General features: G+C 39.3%; 1 protein-coding gene and 1 long non-coding RNA gene across 3 annotated transcripts in view; one reads left to right on the forward strand and one right to left on the reverse strand.

The window, feature by feature from the left end:
* The window catches only part of CPNE8 (copine 8), a 70,042-nt gene extending 62,166 nt beyond the window's left edge, over nucleotides 1-7,876 (forward strand). For both annotated transcript variants that reach the window (XM_064422090.1, XM_064422088.1), the window contains 2 exons: nucleotides 2,510-2,583; nucleotides 5,925-7,876. In XM_064422090.1, coding sequence (XP_064278160.1) covers nucleotides 2,510-2,583; nucleotides 5,925-6,113 — 263 coding nt within the window. In that variant the 3' untranslated portion in view covers nucleotides 6,114-7,876. The remainder of the gene's footprint in view (nucleotides 1-2,509; nucleotides 2,584-5,924) is intronic.
* LOC135301736 (uncharacterized) lies at nucleotides 727-14,799 on the reverse strand. Its single transcript, XR_010363462.1, has 3 exons — nucleotides 14,676-14,799; nucleotides 13,896-13,985; nucleotides 727-5,071 (listed from the first exon to the last, which is right to left on the reverse strand). It is a non-coding gene; the product is annotated as an uncharacterized LOC135301736 (long non-coding RNA).
* Between the last annotated feature and the right edge of the window lie 432 nt (nucleotides 14,800-15,231).

Genomic DNA, 15,231 nt, shown 5'->3' on the forward strand with positions numbered 1-15,231 from the left:
ATGTGGAGCTGTGTAGCCCCTCAGGCTCTCTGCTTAAGTCAGAACCATATGGGGGCTCAGCATTTACAGTAAAGTAAGAATACTCAGGAAATGTTCAATTTCTTCAACACAAATATTTAGATGCCTTGTGAAGTGTCAGTTGAGTGGAAATATTGATCTTCTGCAGTAATAAAATCTTAAGAAAAATAAATACATTTGAGGTGATCTGGATTAAACAGGGTTTCACTTGGTAACAGGAATGAGCCCTACTGTGCAGCAGCATTGACAGAATGTTACAGCAGGAGAGAAATTACCAGGTTATTTACATATTCTTTGTGTGGTATTCTGGAGCACCATTCTCTGTTGTAATAACTAAGCTGCTTCCATTATTTGTATTAATTTATTAAGTATGTATCACTGCACTGTGATGTGTAGACATTGTGTGTGTCTGTTCCTCAAAGTCCTAAATAACTTCTTTTTAATTCCAGTTCATCTGGTTAGACAGTATGCTTTCTGTTGTACATGAAATATACTTGGTACTACTACCACAGATGGTTAGTGTTCACTAATGACTGTACATGTTAATTTTTGTACAAATACTCTAAATTTAGGAAAAAAAGAGGAAAAAACAAGACAAAAATTATTTTATTTAAAATGTATTTTATTTTATTACAAGAATTATGCTGGTTGGCAAGTAGTATAGTAGTCATAAGTTTAAGTATCTTACTCCATGAAGAAATTGTCCAGGTGAACACTTTACACTTCAGATGATTGTATGTCACAATCAGTGAGAAAGGACAGGTTTTATCAATAAGTGCATATGATGGAAATTTGTAAACTTCATTTTTACTCCTGAGAATTCCAGCATAGTCCTGTGTTACTTACCATTCTCTGACCTCTCCATTGCATTTTCCCTTTCTTCCTGTTTGTCTAGTCCTTGGATTTGCCCAGGCTCCCTTTCTCAGTCAGGACATGTTCTTGGGGTGTCCACCCTCCCCCTTTCCTGAAGTTGGGATTCTGTTTGTACTGCAGGATGCAGTTTCCATCTTTGCAGCCACAATCCTGGTGTGTCTGCCTCAGGGAGATTCACCCTGAGCTGTGTGCCAAATCTGTGGTCCCTCAGTGCCCAAGAGGACAGAGGAATTACATCCATTTACAGAAATTCCTTCTGGAATAAACCACAGATTCCATGTCTGCTGTGCATGCTGAAGGAGTGTGCCTGCAGGAGCGTGATGTTTAGGGAGTCTGGACATTCCAGTGCCCCTGGAGCTTCAGTTCTGCCCTCTGGCTGCTTCTCTTCAGATCTCCCTGTTCCCTAGATCTCCCAGCTCCTGGGGGATACCAGAGGGGTTCTTAAAAGTTTGAATCTTGGGTAGATGACACATACATTTGGCAGAGCTTCACTTAAAGAATGAGAGGATGACTGTAACAGGTCCCAACAGAAGCATTTTTGCCCAGTATTCTGTATCTGACATGGCCATGGGTAGCTCCCTAGAGAATGTTAAGAACCGACTAAGCAAATAGGATATTTCCCTGAATACTGGTTTTCAGTTGGAGTTTCCTGGGCAGGATGTCTTTGTCTGTTTTGGAAATTCTGTTGTGAAACTCCTTCAAATACTTGTTCAGTCTCCTGGTTTGAACACATGTACGTTTTTGCAACAGCATCACCAGGCAACATGCTCTGCAGACCTACTGATTTTTTTCTTTGAACAAATACACTCTGTTCAGCTTGGCTCCTGATGGTGTCATTTATACTTTCTGGTTCTTGCTTCAGAAGAATTAGGGTTTGAAGTGCTGGTTTCAGTGAATTTAGTAAATTTGTAAACCAGTTTGTAAACCCCTGAGATGCTGAGGTGCAGGGCTTTGGTTTCCATAGCACACACTGAAAGAAGGTTTGTAGAGCTGCAGAACCAACATCTCAGCAATAATCTGGGATCTCAGATCCCAGATTTCAACACTGACAAGAGAGCAGGTGCATCTTTCTACCTAGAGTAGCTTCCAGGTATCTGGACAACAGAGCTTTCCTGTATCCTGCTCAGAAGATACAAGAAGAAATGCCCAATAAATTTGACTTTTTTTTTAAGCGCTCCTCATTCCTTAGCATTAGAAGATACTGCTTTTTCAATGTGAATGTGAGTTATTACTTCTCTATGCTGTATCCTCTGATATATTCTGTAACAATAGCTGCTGAAGATGAATTCTTCTCCACCTCTGAAAGTATATATATTGCTCTACAAAATCAGACATGCTTGCTGCTTTGAGCGATGAAAGGATAAAAACTTTGTCATAGTCTGTTATTTTCTGAAGGTGACAATAAAGATAAAAGTATATATTGTCACCATGAAAATGTGCAAAACAGCTACAAAACATTTTGTATTTTCTGATGCAAAGGATCTTAACAGAGTTAGCTAAAGAAGAATTGTTGGGTTTTTTATTGTTCAAAAGTGTAAGTTGTCTGAACTTTTTCTCATTAAGATGATTTTATTGTGTACCTGAACTCATAGGACTTTTTTCTTTATTTTCTTTTAAGCTATGGAAGAACTGGATGGGGATGTAGTGAGGATTTCTTCAAGAGGAAGATTTGCAGAAAGAGACATTGTGCAGGTGGGAGAGAAAATATCTTCTCATAGATAGATTTTACTGTTCCTCTTTGTTTTGAATTCTCATTTCTATCTATATTCCTACCTTTCATTTTACCTTAGCACTGACATACTTTATCTTGAGGTGTTTATAACAAGCTCAGAAACTCTGTGACAGCTCTAAGCCTTTTTATAACACACAGTAGTGGATTTGCATTTGTTAGGAAATGACCCCTAACTGGCAGGACATTGTTATAAAGTCTTGGTGTTATACAGCCATGGAAAAGAATTAGCTACTGAAAATTTGGAGAAACATGATGTATCTAGAAAAAATGGTATCTGGCTAAAACTAAACCTTATATGCAAGCCATATTTTCCTGGTAGTGGCAGAATACATTTATAAAATAGAGTATTTAAGTTGGAAGGGACTTAAACCAGACATCTAATGCAACTGCCTGGCCACTTAAGTACAGGGCTGACTAAAAGTTAGAGCTTTTAATAAGGGCATTGTCCAAATGCCTCTTAAACACTGACAGGCATCCTTAGACTCAAACCTCACCTTAGAACTGCCATTTCTTCTTCTTCCTTTATTCCTCCTTATGTCAAATTTGGTAGTGTTCACTTATTTTTCCTCTTACTTATTTGCAGTTATTTCTGTTCAAGTCAGGTTGGATTTTTATATTGTTGTTTAGTAGAATATATATAGAGGAAGAATAAGTGAGCCACATCAATAGCTCATACTGCATGATAATTAAGGTCAGATAGCAGCTGATGAACTTGGAGATGTGTTTATTTCCATTTATATTTGGAGGAACTGAAACTTCAAAATGCTTAATGTTACAAATACTGATATGTGAATGTTTAAGGATTGATAACTGCTAGTGGATGTAATATTTCAATCCAAGGACATGTTCAAAACATGTATTTGACACCTGATATTATAGTTTGGTTTTATTAAAATACAAAAATAAAGAAAGCTACATAAATATATGGAAATGAAAATGATCAGAACTCTTTTTTCAGTCTTCTTGCATGCTGCATTAAAATTCCCTCTATTTTTTTTTTTCTAAATGGGGATGAGAAATGAGCATAAGATGTCAGAAATTAAATTATCCTCATACTCTTTTAGGATATACATTAAAGAAAGTCATGGATTCCTTCATTCTAATAGTTGAGAAAGGTACTTTTTACATTTTTGCCACATACAGAGGTAACAACTGATGAAAAAGTGACATACCAAAACTCTTAGAAGAGTAAAACATGCTGGCTTCTTTGGTCATTGTTGTCAGATAGTTTTGAAGGTAGGGATGATGTAAGACAGCTGAACAGGAGATAAGGAATTGTTTCTCATTTTGTCAAAGCCTTTGCAGTGTTCCTTGGTGTCCATATTGGGCTGGAGAGGGGCTGTCTGTAATTTGTTGCTCTGTAAATGTGTGGGGTGGACCCCAAGCTCGTATTTCTGCAAAGCCCTAAGTGCCATGTCAGAATTTTTTAAAGCTAATTCAGGTATCTTCTGGCAAGCATTACACTTATGTTTAAATGTATTTAAATAGAAGCAACATAATTTCTCTAATAACAGCAGCCCAAAAAGCTTTAAAGAGCATAAATGGATAGAGTTCTAACATATTATAAACAAGATTTGTGAAAATGCTTTGTTTTGAGATTACTAACCTGTGCTGGAAAAAAAAAATGCCGTGAATACCCTTTTGTATTTCTTTGGAATTCATTGCATATCAGAATTGTAATAAAATGTTTATTTATTATTAATATATTTTAATAAAAATGTTGCCCCATGCCATATTGAATCACCCAAAGACAATATTTTTTTGTGCTTTTTTCTGTCTAAATACTAACAAATATTTCCTTTTTAGACTAACTAAATAAATAAAAAGGGATTCTGTCAAGCCATCTAAATTTGGTTTATTTTGTATCTAAGAGGCTGAAACTGATTTGCCTTTATAAAACTAACTACTCAAATAAAAAAAACATACTTTTTTGTCTATTAGGTTAATTTAAATTATCTGGTGAAATTACCTATTAATTCTAACAGTATTGTGAAATATTTTGATTAAATTAGTACAGGAAAAGTTTGTTAACAGTGAGTCACTGTATGTGTTATATTTACTACTAGCTGCAACTCATTTAAAGGCATGTCCTTCACTATTCCTCCTCACTAGGATGTATACATGTTGTGGGACTCTGAATTACATGTGTACCAATTCTTCCTCAGTTTTGTTTAATTTCTGCTCCTTTCTTATCCTTTTGCTGTTTAAGATATTTTAGGAGAATATTTACTTATAGTGATGCACATGTTGTTTCTCCTGAGAATTTTGCATATCAGCCTTTTTAATTACACTCTTAAATTATAGAAAAAGCACTTGGCATTCCATCAGTTTCCCTTTGGTTTCTCTTTTGCCTTTCATTCTATTCCTCTGCCATCTTCATGTTAGCTGTCCTTGTACATCTCTAGGTTTGCTTTCCTGTCCATAGTTCCTCCAGCTCCTCTGACATCTCTGCAGTGGGAGGAGAGGAGAAGAACTAGATCAGGCACTCTGTGTTGTATAATTGCATTTCAACAATTATACTGTTGAAATAGCCCCACTTTGCTACAGAACAGTGGTCTGAGATTTCAGGTCTGCAGACTAATGGGTAAGGTGATCTCTTAGGATGGATACATGTTCTTTAACTCAGACTGTATGCACTTTTTACTCAAGGGAAAAAATCTAGGAACCTGGATTGTTTCCTTTTTTTATGCCAGTAGCAAAAGATTCTCATTAAGTATTACGAAATCCAAGCCAGGGCTGGGCAGGTAAATAGTTTAGGTGTTAAACATCTGGATATCACATAACAAATTCTTTTTTAAAAAGTGTTTTTTTAAAAGTGTTCAGGTGGTTCAGCAAAATGGTCAAAAATTTGACATCATCCTTTCTGTTTTGTTCACTTCAGAGGTCAAAAAAATGTACTCACCAAGTACCAGAGTGGAGGCAGTCTGGTGGGTGGCTGCAGGAGCAGGGAATGTAAGCTGAGAATGGCTTTCTGAGACAAAATTACCTTCTTACATGGAAAGGGTTGAGAGAAAACCCAAATATATCAGTGAAGCATGTCATAAGCAACCTGAGCTAGCCATGGCTCGTGTAAAGGGGTTCAAAGGGGTTCACCCGAGTGAAAGTGTTACACAATTTCTATAAGAATTGAGATACAATGTGTATTTATAAAATAGGTAACATAAAATGCAAAGTACATATGTGTACATTAAAACTGTGTGAGGTACCATGTTCATGTACTCTAACCCCCTAGGCTGAGCTTTCTTGTTTTATGTTGTAAGATATATTGTGTGTCTGAGAGAACATCTCTTTTGTTTTGTAGTTTGTGCCATTCCGAGATTACATTGACAGAAGTGGAAACCACGTGTTGAGCATGGCAAGACTTGCTAAAGATGTGTTGGCTGAAATCCCAGAGCAGTTTCTGTCCTACATGAGAGTCAGAGGAATAAAGCCATCACCTGCACCACCCCCCTACACACCCCCCATGCACGTGCTGCAGACTCAGATATGACTGCTCTCAAGTGTTCAGCATTTATCACAAGTCTCTGGATGCAGCAGTAGCTTCTGATAACTTTTTGGAGCTAGAAAAGTTCTCTTCACATACCAAAATTCTCCTATTAGTTGCATAAGCAACTGGAAAGCTTTTAAATGCTAGGAGCAAAATGTTGATGTTCTGAGACTTTTTTTTTAGTCCAAGCACCCTACTTTTTTGATGTATTTATTGGAGGGGGGGAAGCACAAGTCAGGTTTTCAACTCAGAAGATTGGGTCCTCTCTGAATACTGTGTGTATATAAATGTATAGGAATGCTACTACTCTGTATCAATGTTTACATGTTACTATTTTTAAATTTCAGTACTTTTATAACTATTCTTAAGAATAAAAGTTTGGAATATTGACTCACATGTCTTCTAGCTTGCAATAGTTTGTCACAAGATAACAAGAGAAGCAATATCTCTTTGAATGTTTGTCCAGACAAATACAAATGAAAGCTAAGGACAAATATGTGTATTAAAGTAACTGAAGTGCTTCAGTCAGTTCTCAGTAATCCATTCATCTCATGTATTGAAAATTTCAACTCCTAAATGTGGACAACATAATTGCATATGACTTATGACTAGTTCCAGACTGAAGGGGAGGTATGTGTATTTTTTCAGAGATTCTCCAATTTCTAAGTTTATCTAAGTTTACAGTTTTTTAAACTAACTACTGAAAGAAATTAGAATAGTTACTTGCTATAATTAATTAAAGAAAATTACCTCAATCCAGAACTATCAGAGTATTATAGTTGACTCACTGAGCTCGTTAAATCATATCATGCATTCCTTAAAGCACTGGAAATTTTGCATCAGAAATGTCTTTTGAAGTGATTACAGCAGATGTTTTATAATGGACCATTTTAAGCTCTGAAAATTTTAAATCTTAACTTTTTTTTTTTTTGTCTAGATTGCCCATTCAAAGGGATATTGGGCTTAATATTATTTGGGTTTAATATTGTCATTTAATCACATTTCCATTCAGGGTGCATGAATAATAAAGTTAATTAACTGGTCTAAAAATTGCACAACTATGTTTGCTTTGTTCACAATTTTGTGTACGGAACTACCCAAAAAAAATTATTATATGCCTGTTCATATATAATTACAAAATAGTTTTGCATGTATATTTTGTAAAAAATACACAGTTTTGTGAGTTTGTGTCAGATACATTTTATTTAGAACTAATGGCCTTAAATTTCACAGAACTCCTGAAATGATTGTGAATTGCCTTCAAATACTGTTTAAACTGAACATTATTTTTTTGTGTCACAGTTGTAATTGTCTTGTATACGTAATTTTTTTCTTTGCATATAACCTGTTTACTAATTCTGTTTCTTACTACTGTATGTTGTAATGTACAGTATAAAACTAAGGTGCATTTTTTAAGCATGAGAAGTTTTTTGCCAGAAAACATATCTTCAATCTTAATGGCATAACTATGTAAATGCAGAATCTTCCATTTTTAAATATATTTAACTTCCTTTAACTATTTCATGTGGGAAATTACATTTTCCAAATAATTATTCTGTTAACAAAAAGAAAAAAAAATTCTTTTTTTTGTAAAAAAAAATCTTGTTTTATTTTAATTTTAAAACAGTTTTTACATAAATATGGATTTTAATTTTCTCACCAAAATATGTATTTCTTAGTGGATTGATGTTGCATGAGTAAAATTTGATACTTGGCAACTACAAATTTTGATGAAAGTGCATCATAAAGAGTAAGTTTAAATCTAATATATGGTGGTGGTGTTCTCCTTTCATCTTCTACATTCATTTTTTGCATGAACAGTGTTGGCACTTTTGATAAAATTGAAATTACACTATATTTCTCTTGTTTTATTTGATTAGACAAATCTTTATGATGATATTTGTGCTGGTTCCCAGTGTGCCATGTATTCAACATATCACTAGAAGGCCAGAAAACAAACTTACTCAGCTGAGAGTCATTTATTAGCTCTCATTTAGCCAGTATCTTTCATTAGTTTAAAGATTAATCTCAAGACTAATCTTGCAGTTCATTTAAGTGAAAGAACTTTTAAAGAAAGGTATTACTTCATCAAAGTTAGTTTGTCTATCCAGCCTAAGTACTAGGTTATTCTATTCCTCACTGTCGGGGTTTTCTTCTTCTGTTTGGTATTGGGTTCTAAATATATATATTTAGTGGAAATAAATAGTTATAATAAGTGGACTGAGAACTCTAGTGGCAAAGGGCTCTTTGCAGACCCGTGAGAGTTCCTGTCTTGTGCTTGACATCTTCAATCTGTAACATGTGAGAATCATTACGTGGACTCACCTACTGACACTCATTCCAGTTTTGGGATGAGAGTTAATGCTTGGAGCTTGAATTTCTCCCAAAGATCACCTACAGCCATTTTTACTCCTGGCTTTATTCTCGAGAATAATGGAACACAAAATTCTTATTTCTTCCCAGGAAATGCTAGCTGCTAGCAAAACAACTTGCCATATCTGAAGAGTAGCAAAGAGTGTTTATGTTTACAAAAGGTAAAAGGTGACACGTTATGTGACAAATGAGTTGTCCTGAGAGAAACTCTTGGCCTTGACAAAAGCTCTCTTCCATTGGGATCCATCTTGCAGTAGATATTTTCTTTTTGCTACATGCAGAAAATTTTCTGGCACAAATGTTCCTTCAAATGAGAGGGACACTGGCTCATGGAGTCTAATTCAAGAGTGACTCCTAGGTTTGATTCAGACAAGTGAGAATTTATGCCAATCTGGAAAAGAAACTGGTTTGATCTTGGTTACAAAATAGAATTTTGTCGTTTTAGACAAAGATGGAAAGCCATGGAGTAGAATTTAGATGGATTTCAAGTTAGCTCAGAAGAATTTGTTGTGTGGTGCCAACAGGGAGGTGTCTCTAGGAGATGAAAAGGATTCAGGAGGGTGGTATTCTCTGAGAAGTTGCATTTTGGAATGCTGGAAATTCTTACCTAAGTAGGAAGAGATGAAATTCACCCCAGGATACTTAATAAAATGGTTGAAACAAACAGAATGACAAATTATTTGTCATCTTTAAGAACTAATAAAAGGACACATAATGACAAGCTACACTAGTGCAATGGGAAACTTGGGAGCATAGTAAGAGACCATTATAATTGTTCCAGAAGTTCTTTAGAAAGAAAAATCTACAATAATAGAATATGTAGCTATGTATAAATGTAAAAGCAAGACATGTGTTAAAAAGAACATAAAAACTAAAAAAATTTTATGAATGTAAAAGCCTAATGAGACTTCTACTAGAAAGGGAAGCAAGAAAATAAATACGAAGTTAGATCAATTATTTAACAAAAGGATAAGCATTTAGTCCATTAGGGAAAACCTAAATACTCTGGTTTTTTTTTTCCTTCAAGCTTCACAGAAGAGGGATAATCATTGAATTAAATAGTCAATTAAAATAAATAAATCCAGGTTTACCTCCACCAATGAAAATTTGCTACTATTACACAGTTTGGAAACAATTTTCTTAAAAAGCAATATAATGAGCTTTAGGATTAGAAAGAGAAACAACTGCTTTAAGAAGACATTTTAGAATCAAAGCAGGATACTGGCCTTGTTTGAAGTGTTGTGAAGTACTCTAAGGCTGGTTAGATTGTTCAGAAAAATGCTATTAGTCTTCTGGCATCAAACTTGAGAAATAGAACAATTGCTGCTCCATAGGGACCTGTCTTCCTTTTGGTATTACCTGGCCATTTCCATTGATGAAGCAATATATAATATTTTGTTATTAAATTATTGGTTTGTATCAACTGGAGATAATTTAATCACTTCCAAAAATCGAATTAAAACTTGAAATTGTTTTTATGAATTAGAAAAATTGCCTAAAAGAGAAGCAAATTCAATCAGGACAAATAGGTAAGAGTACTGGAGTCACAAAAATCTACTGCACAGTTACAGCACTTCTTGGCTGTGCAGCAATTCTTTAGAACAGTGTCTGAGGTTGTAGTGGATCACACAGAGTGAGGGGAAGGTGTCATAAGTAAAACACTGAATAATGGCCACCTCAGATAATCCATGCTCTCAAAATGATAAGGCTTTGGCTCATGTACAGGGTGCAGTTTTGAGACTTCAGACATCACATGGATCAGCTGGAAAGACTCTGAGGGCACTGAGGACTGCCAGAACAATCTGGGTAAATGATCAGGGAGGATTTCTGTGGGGTTGCCTCCCACCAGAGGTCATCTCTAACTGAACTACCAGAGCAGGGGTCATGCATGAGAGCAGGACCAGCCCCACTGAATGGGCATGTGGGGAAGCAGGTGGGTGTCATTGCAGCAGAAGTATTTTCAGAAGGACAGACCGTGTCCATTCCCATTCTTGGGTTGCTGTTTCACACTGTTCATCTTTTTCATGTGAAATGTGCTCTACTTTTAAACTGGCTTATAGCACTCACACACATTTTCTGCAGCGCTCCATGGTGGATTTTTGCTGCTTTGCCACTGAGTTGGTAGGGTATGATTTCAGGTGTTCTTTCCAGGCAGCATTATGCATTGCCATGAGTGTGCAAGTGACTGTAGATGCCTGTTATTTCCAAGCTGGCCATCTAAAGGAAGGGTGTAGAGTACTTCAGTTTGGAGCATATGCCTACAGCTGAACACTTGACAATAATGAATTTCATCACTGGAATTTTTATTTGATGATTTCATTTTGCAAACCATCGAAGGCACTGAAGTGACTGAGTGTTCTTACAGACATCCCATCCTGCAGAAGGTGTGTAAGTGCTGTGAGACACCTGTCCAGGAATCGTGCAGTGTGGATCCTGGGGCAGTGTGTGCCACAGGTGGTGGGAGAACCTTCCCAAGCCCCAGCAGGCTGTGCCTGTGCACTGAGCAATTCCATCACTCCTGAACTGCTTTGTTTCCCAGGGGGCAAAAATTCTGTCCAGCTCTGAGAAGAACAAGATTGCCATAATGACTGAGGGGCCTGTGTGTCCCTGTGCCACAGGCTGCTCTGTGGTTTGCTTTGCTTCAGGCTGATCATGAAATCAAAGCAACTGGCTGGATGTGCAGTGATTAGCACTGAATGCTGTGTTTTAAACTGAGTGGGCCATCAGCACACAATCACCAGCCAGAGGGAATTCGAGGAGAAGAAAATTCTCTCTCTTCCATGAGTAAAGGGCTATTGCAGACTGAGGAGAAGATTAAATACTTCCCTGGGTACCAGGCCCTGAAAGGACAGGAGTGACCAGGCAGCCTTGGTGGATGGCTTTCTGTGAGCAGGAGCGAATGGAAAGTATCAATACGTGGGCAAACCTGGAGGAAAGGAAGAGTCCAGCAGGAGTCTCTCATGACAGTTTCTGGCAAATGTTGTCATTAATGCAGTAAACAAAGGAGTTAGAGGCTACATTTATGAAGTGAATAAAAGTATTAACTCTACCAGGATTGCAGGCTGGGAAGCCTGAATAAATTAAAAAATGGTTTTGATGAGTTGGAAGGAAGGTCGGGGGAAAAATTGTGGGAAATATTACATTCAGGAGGGAGATAAATAAGCACAAATGGATTGAAAATAAAAGATACCTTTATAAGGTATCTTTTAGTCCCAGCAGTTTGGGACTAAATAATTTGTGGATTACAGCTGGGCTGCAAACAGAATATGAATCAAATTGTGATGCTGCTGCATAAAAAGCAGTGATTGTCCTGGAAGATGCTGACAGCAGTTGTGTTCATATAGCAAGAGAGAGAATAATTTCTCCAGGCTAAGCTGTGCTGAAGCCTGAGCTTGGCACTGGGTCTGGTCCACGGGGCCACACTTTAGGAACAACACAGACAATTTTGAAAGAGTCCAGAAGAGGAAAAAACCAGATGGTTTTTAACCTGTGAGAAAAAAAAGTAAAGCACTTGTGTGTTTTGTATGCAGATTACCAGAAGGAGTGTGGTAACTGTGTCTGTGCAAGGGGTGCTGTTCTCAAAGACCAGCAGTGATGGGTGATGTTGCTGTCTTTGGCAGCAAGAGTGGCTTCCATGGGCAGATAGACAAACCTCCCAAACTGTCTGGAGGCCCCTTCTGGTGCATCTCAGGGAATTTACATCATCTGTGTCTTAGAAATTTGTTTGGAACACACCAGAGAATTCCTAGGGATTCCCTAATTGTGCAGACTCCTTCTGAACAGGAAAATAATACATGGAATAGTTAAATATGCTCCTGAAGCCCCCTTTGTCAGCCCTGCAAAGGTATGTGGCCTAATAAAGAAAGAAGAAAGGATAATGCAGAGGAAGAGTGGATGGGTGACTAGTAAGGCACCAGGAGGGCTGAAGAAAGCCCTGGTGAGATCCTGTCTGAAATACATGTATGTCTCCAGTCGCCTGTTTCCAAAGTAATGTCTCAAGAGACTCATGAAGACAGAGACTCCTAGGAGACTTGCATCCAGTGGGCAGGCGAGATAAGCAGCCCCTGTGTGTACCAAAGGCTGTGAGGAGGGAAAAGTCTCATGGTGAAGGCAAGGTGAGGAGCAGGATATGCCAAGCAAATTCGTATAAGTGGACAGCAAGATGGGAGTCCCCACCTGTACACCTGAGGTTTTGCAACAAGGTGTTGGAACAGCAGCAAAACTGTGCCACTGATAACTGTGGTTATTATAATATTATTATAAAAAATAAGTACAGTCAATTCTACAGTCACAACACCTTGGCTTGATGTACTTGGCCGACTGTTCTTACCAATCAAAACCCAGAAAAACCCAGAAATATTCCCAGTGATTCCTTTAAAAGGAACAACACACAATATGCTGCTGGCTCCTCGAGATTCATAGCACTAGGCTGTACTGAAACATGCAGTTCCTTCAGTAACAAGAACTGGTATTTGCCTCGTATCTCTGATTCACTCACAGATAGCAGGCAAATCTCTGCATAAAATAATTGAAGTATCTTTAAGGGATGTTGGAATAAAGCTATCATTATATTAGCATTATCGGATGCCCTTAAATCTGTGCTTTGCATGTTTATCATGTTAAAATTCAGAAATAAATACCCCCTTTGTGTGGAGGGAAAATCACTTTACAATGCAAGCTGTAATTGCTCTCGCTCACTGACCTTCTGTTGAGCTCATGGTTTTTTCCTCCAGTTGGAGCTGCAGACATTCACTCCTTTGTTGTAACCATGATAAGTATTTGATAACAAGAACCCCTCTGGTTTTAAACATGAGTCATCCTCCTTTTTTCCTATCTAGACCTCCTCAAAACTTGTCTTCTTTCTATAACAAAGACCTATACAAATCTCAGCAAGTGCCGCTGTGGTAGGCCTACAAAAAGACTAAAATAAAACTGCTTTCTAGCATTTACTCAGTGATTCAATCACTAGAACTGACACTATGGAGAAATCACACCTGCTAATGAAATTGGCTATTTACCTGTTGCTAAGTGCCCTCCAGCACAGGAAAAGGTTTTACAGCATATAAAACCCCAAACCTACACCTCAGTTGTAGACACACCACAGGTGCTTCTGAAGTAGCTTTTCCCATCTTGCTAAGCCTCTCAGAAGAATACAGGCAGGAAGAAGATGATGCCATGTGAGTGTGAAAAACCACCGAATCGCAGCATTTCATTATTGGAGATAGGCTGTCATCTACACTGCAACATTTCCCACTGTCCTGGAAGAATTAGCAACAAAATAAATGTGTTTGAGCGCACACCCACCGTATTAGTGAGGGTTTTTTCTGGCACTGTTAGGTACTTCACGTACAGAAGACTCTAAATGCTCGTTCATGCGTGCACTGTGTCATTATCAATAGATCTGTCTATTACCTGTCACTGCAAAGAAGTACCAGGCTTCCAAAACTCTTTTTCACAATGGCAAAACCGACTGAAATGTTGCTTTATTTAAAACCCGTTAGACTGAAATAGGAAAAAGAGGATGTTTAAAGTATCACTGTACCTTGTGGGTAGGTGCTCCCCTCCTCTCCCTCCTCTTCCTCCCTTCACTCCCATCCCCAAGCCAGCACCATAGAGGGGAGCTGCTTCCCACAGCTCCCTGTGGGCATTTCCCCTCAGCCTAGGGGAGAGACACCCTCACACCAGCTGCCAGGGATGGCTGAAACGGGGCCACACGAGGTGGATGTTGAGTTCCCGGTGCCGCACAAGTCCCAGAGCCCGGGGCAGGAGCCACTTTGCCCGTGGTGTCCCCGCAGCGATGGCAGCAGCATTTGCAGAGCCAGACGTAGCCCAGGCAGGGACAGGCCCCGAGGTGCCACACGAGCTCGGACACCAGCCAGCCAGCCAGCACAGCATCGGGCAGAGCCTGTGGCGTGTCCCGCTGGCTGGGCGGCGATTTAGGAGCGGCCTTGCCGGGCCCCACAGCGGGGCCTGCAGCCGCGGCCCGTCAGCGCGCACGGCCCCGCTCTGAGGGCAGCAGAGCTCGGCTCTGAGACTGCTCCCAGCAGCGGCACAGCAAGCACGGCACCAGCCAGCCACTGAGGAGCTTGGTTTCCATGAGTTTTCTCATGGAAAATCCTCTGTAAGGCCAGGCTGGAGAAGCAGGGTCAGCGGTGAAAACAGAGGGCTTGGGGGAAAAAAGGGGGGAAATACCTACTGGCACCAGGGCAACATTTTATCAATAAAAGGGACTTCTTCCTTTTGGGAACAGGAGTCGGTGAGGATGCAGCTTGGCTGAGCTCTGCACGGCATGTTGGGCTGCTGCTGCTGCAGTTCCTGCCCAGCTGAGAGCCCCAGCCCTGCCTGGATGCAGAGGCAGTGCTCAGCGTCCAGCCAGGGCAGCCGGGCTTTGTTTGTACTGCAGAAATAGCTGCAGGCAAGTCTGTGTTCCAAATACACGAGCAGGTGCGCCAGGCTCTGTGGATGGTCTCTGGGTGAGGTTTCCCAGCCAAAGGCAGTCCTCTGCCATTGCAGCTGGACTCTCCAAGGGCAGATGTGCCTCTGTGCTCTGGCTTCAGCACTGTGGGGTGCTCTGGCTGTGCTGGGCACATTTGTGGGTGACCAAAGGCCCAGCTGAGTTGGTAGGAGCTCCAATATGCACTTTTCTCTCCAGAAGCTGCTGGCTTTTGCTGTGTGCCGGACTGCTGCATGCTGTAAGAGGGGCAGCAGGGCAGCCAGGGCACCTGGCTGCTGGGTGGTTGTGCCTCAG

This window comes from Passer domesticus, chromosome 5 (assembly GCF_036417665.1).
Source record: "Passer domesticus isolate bPasDom1 chromosome 5, bPasDom1.hap1, whole genome shotgun sequence".
NCBI classification, from domain to species: Eukaryota; Metazoa; Chordata; class Aves; order Passeriformes; family Passeridae; genus Passer; species Passer domesticus.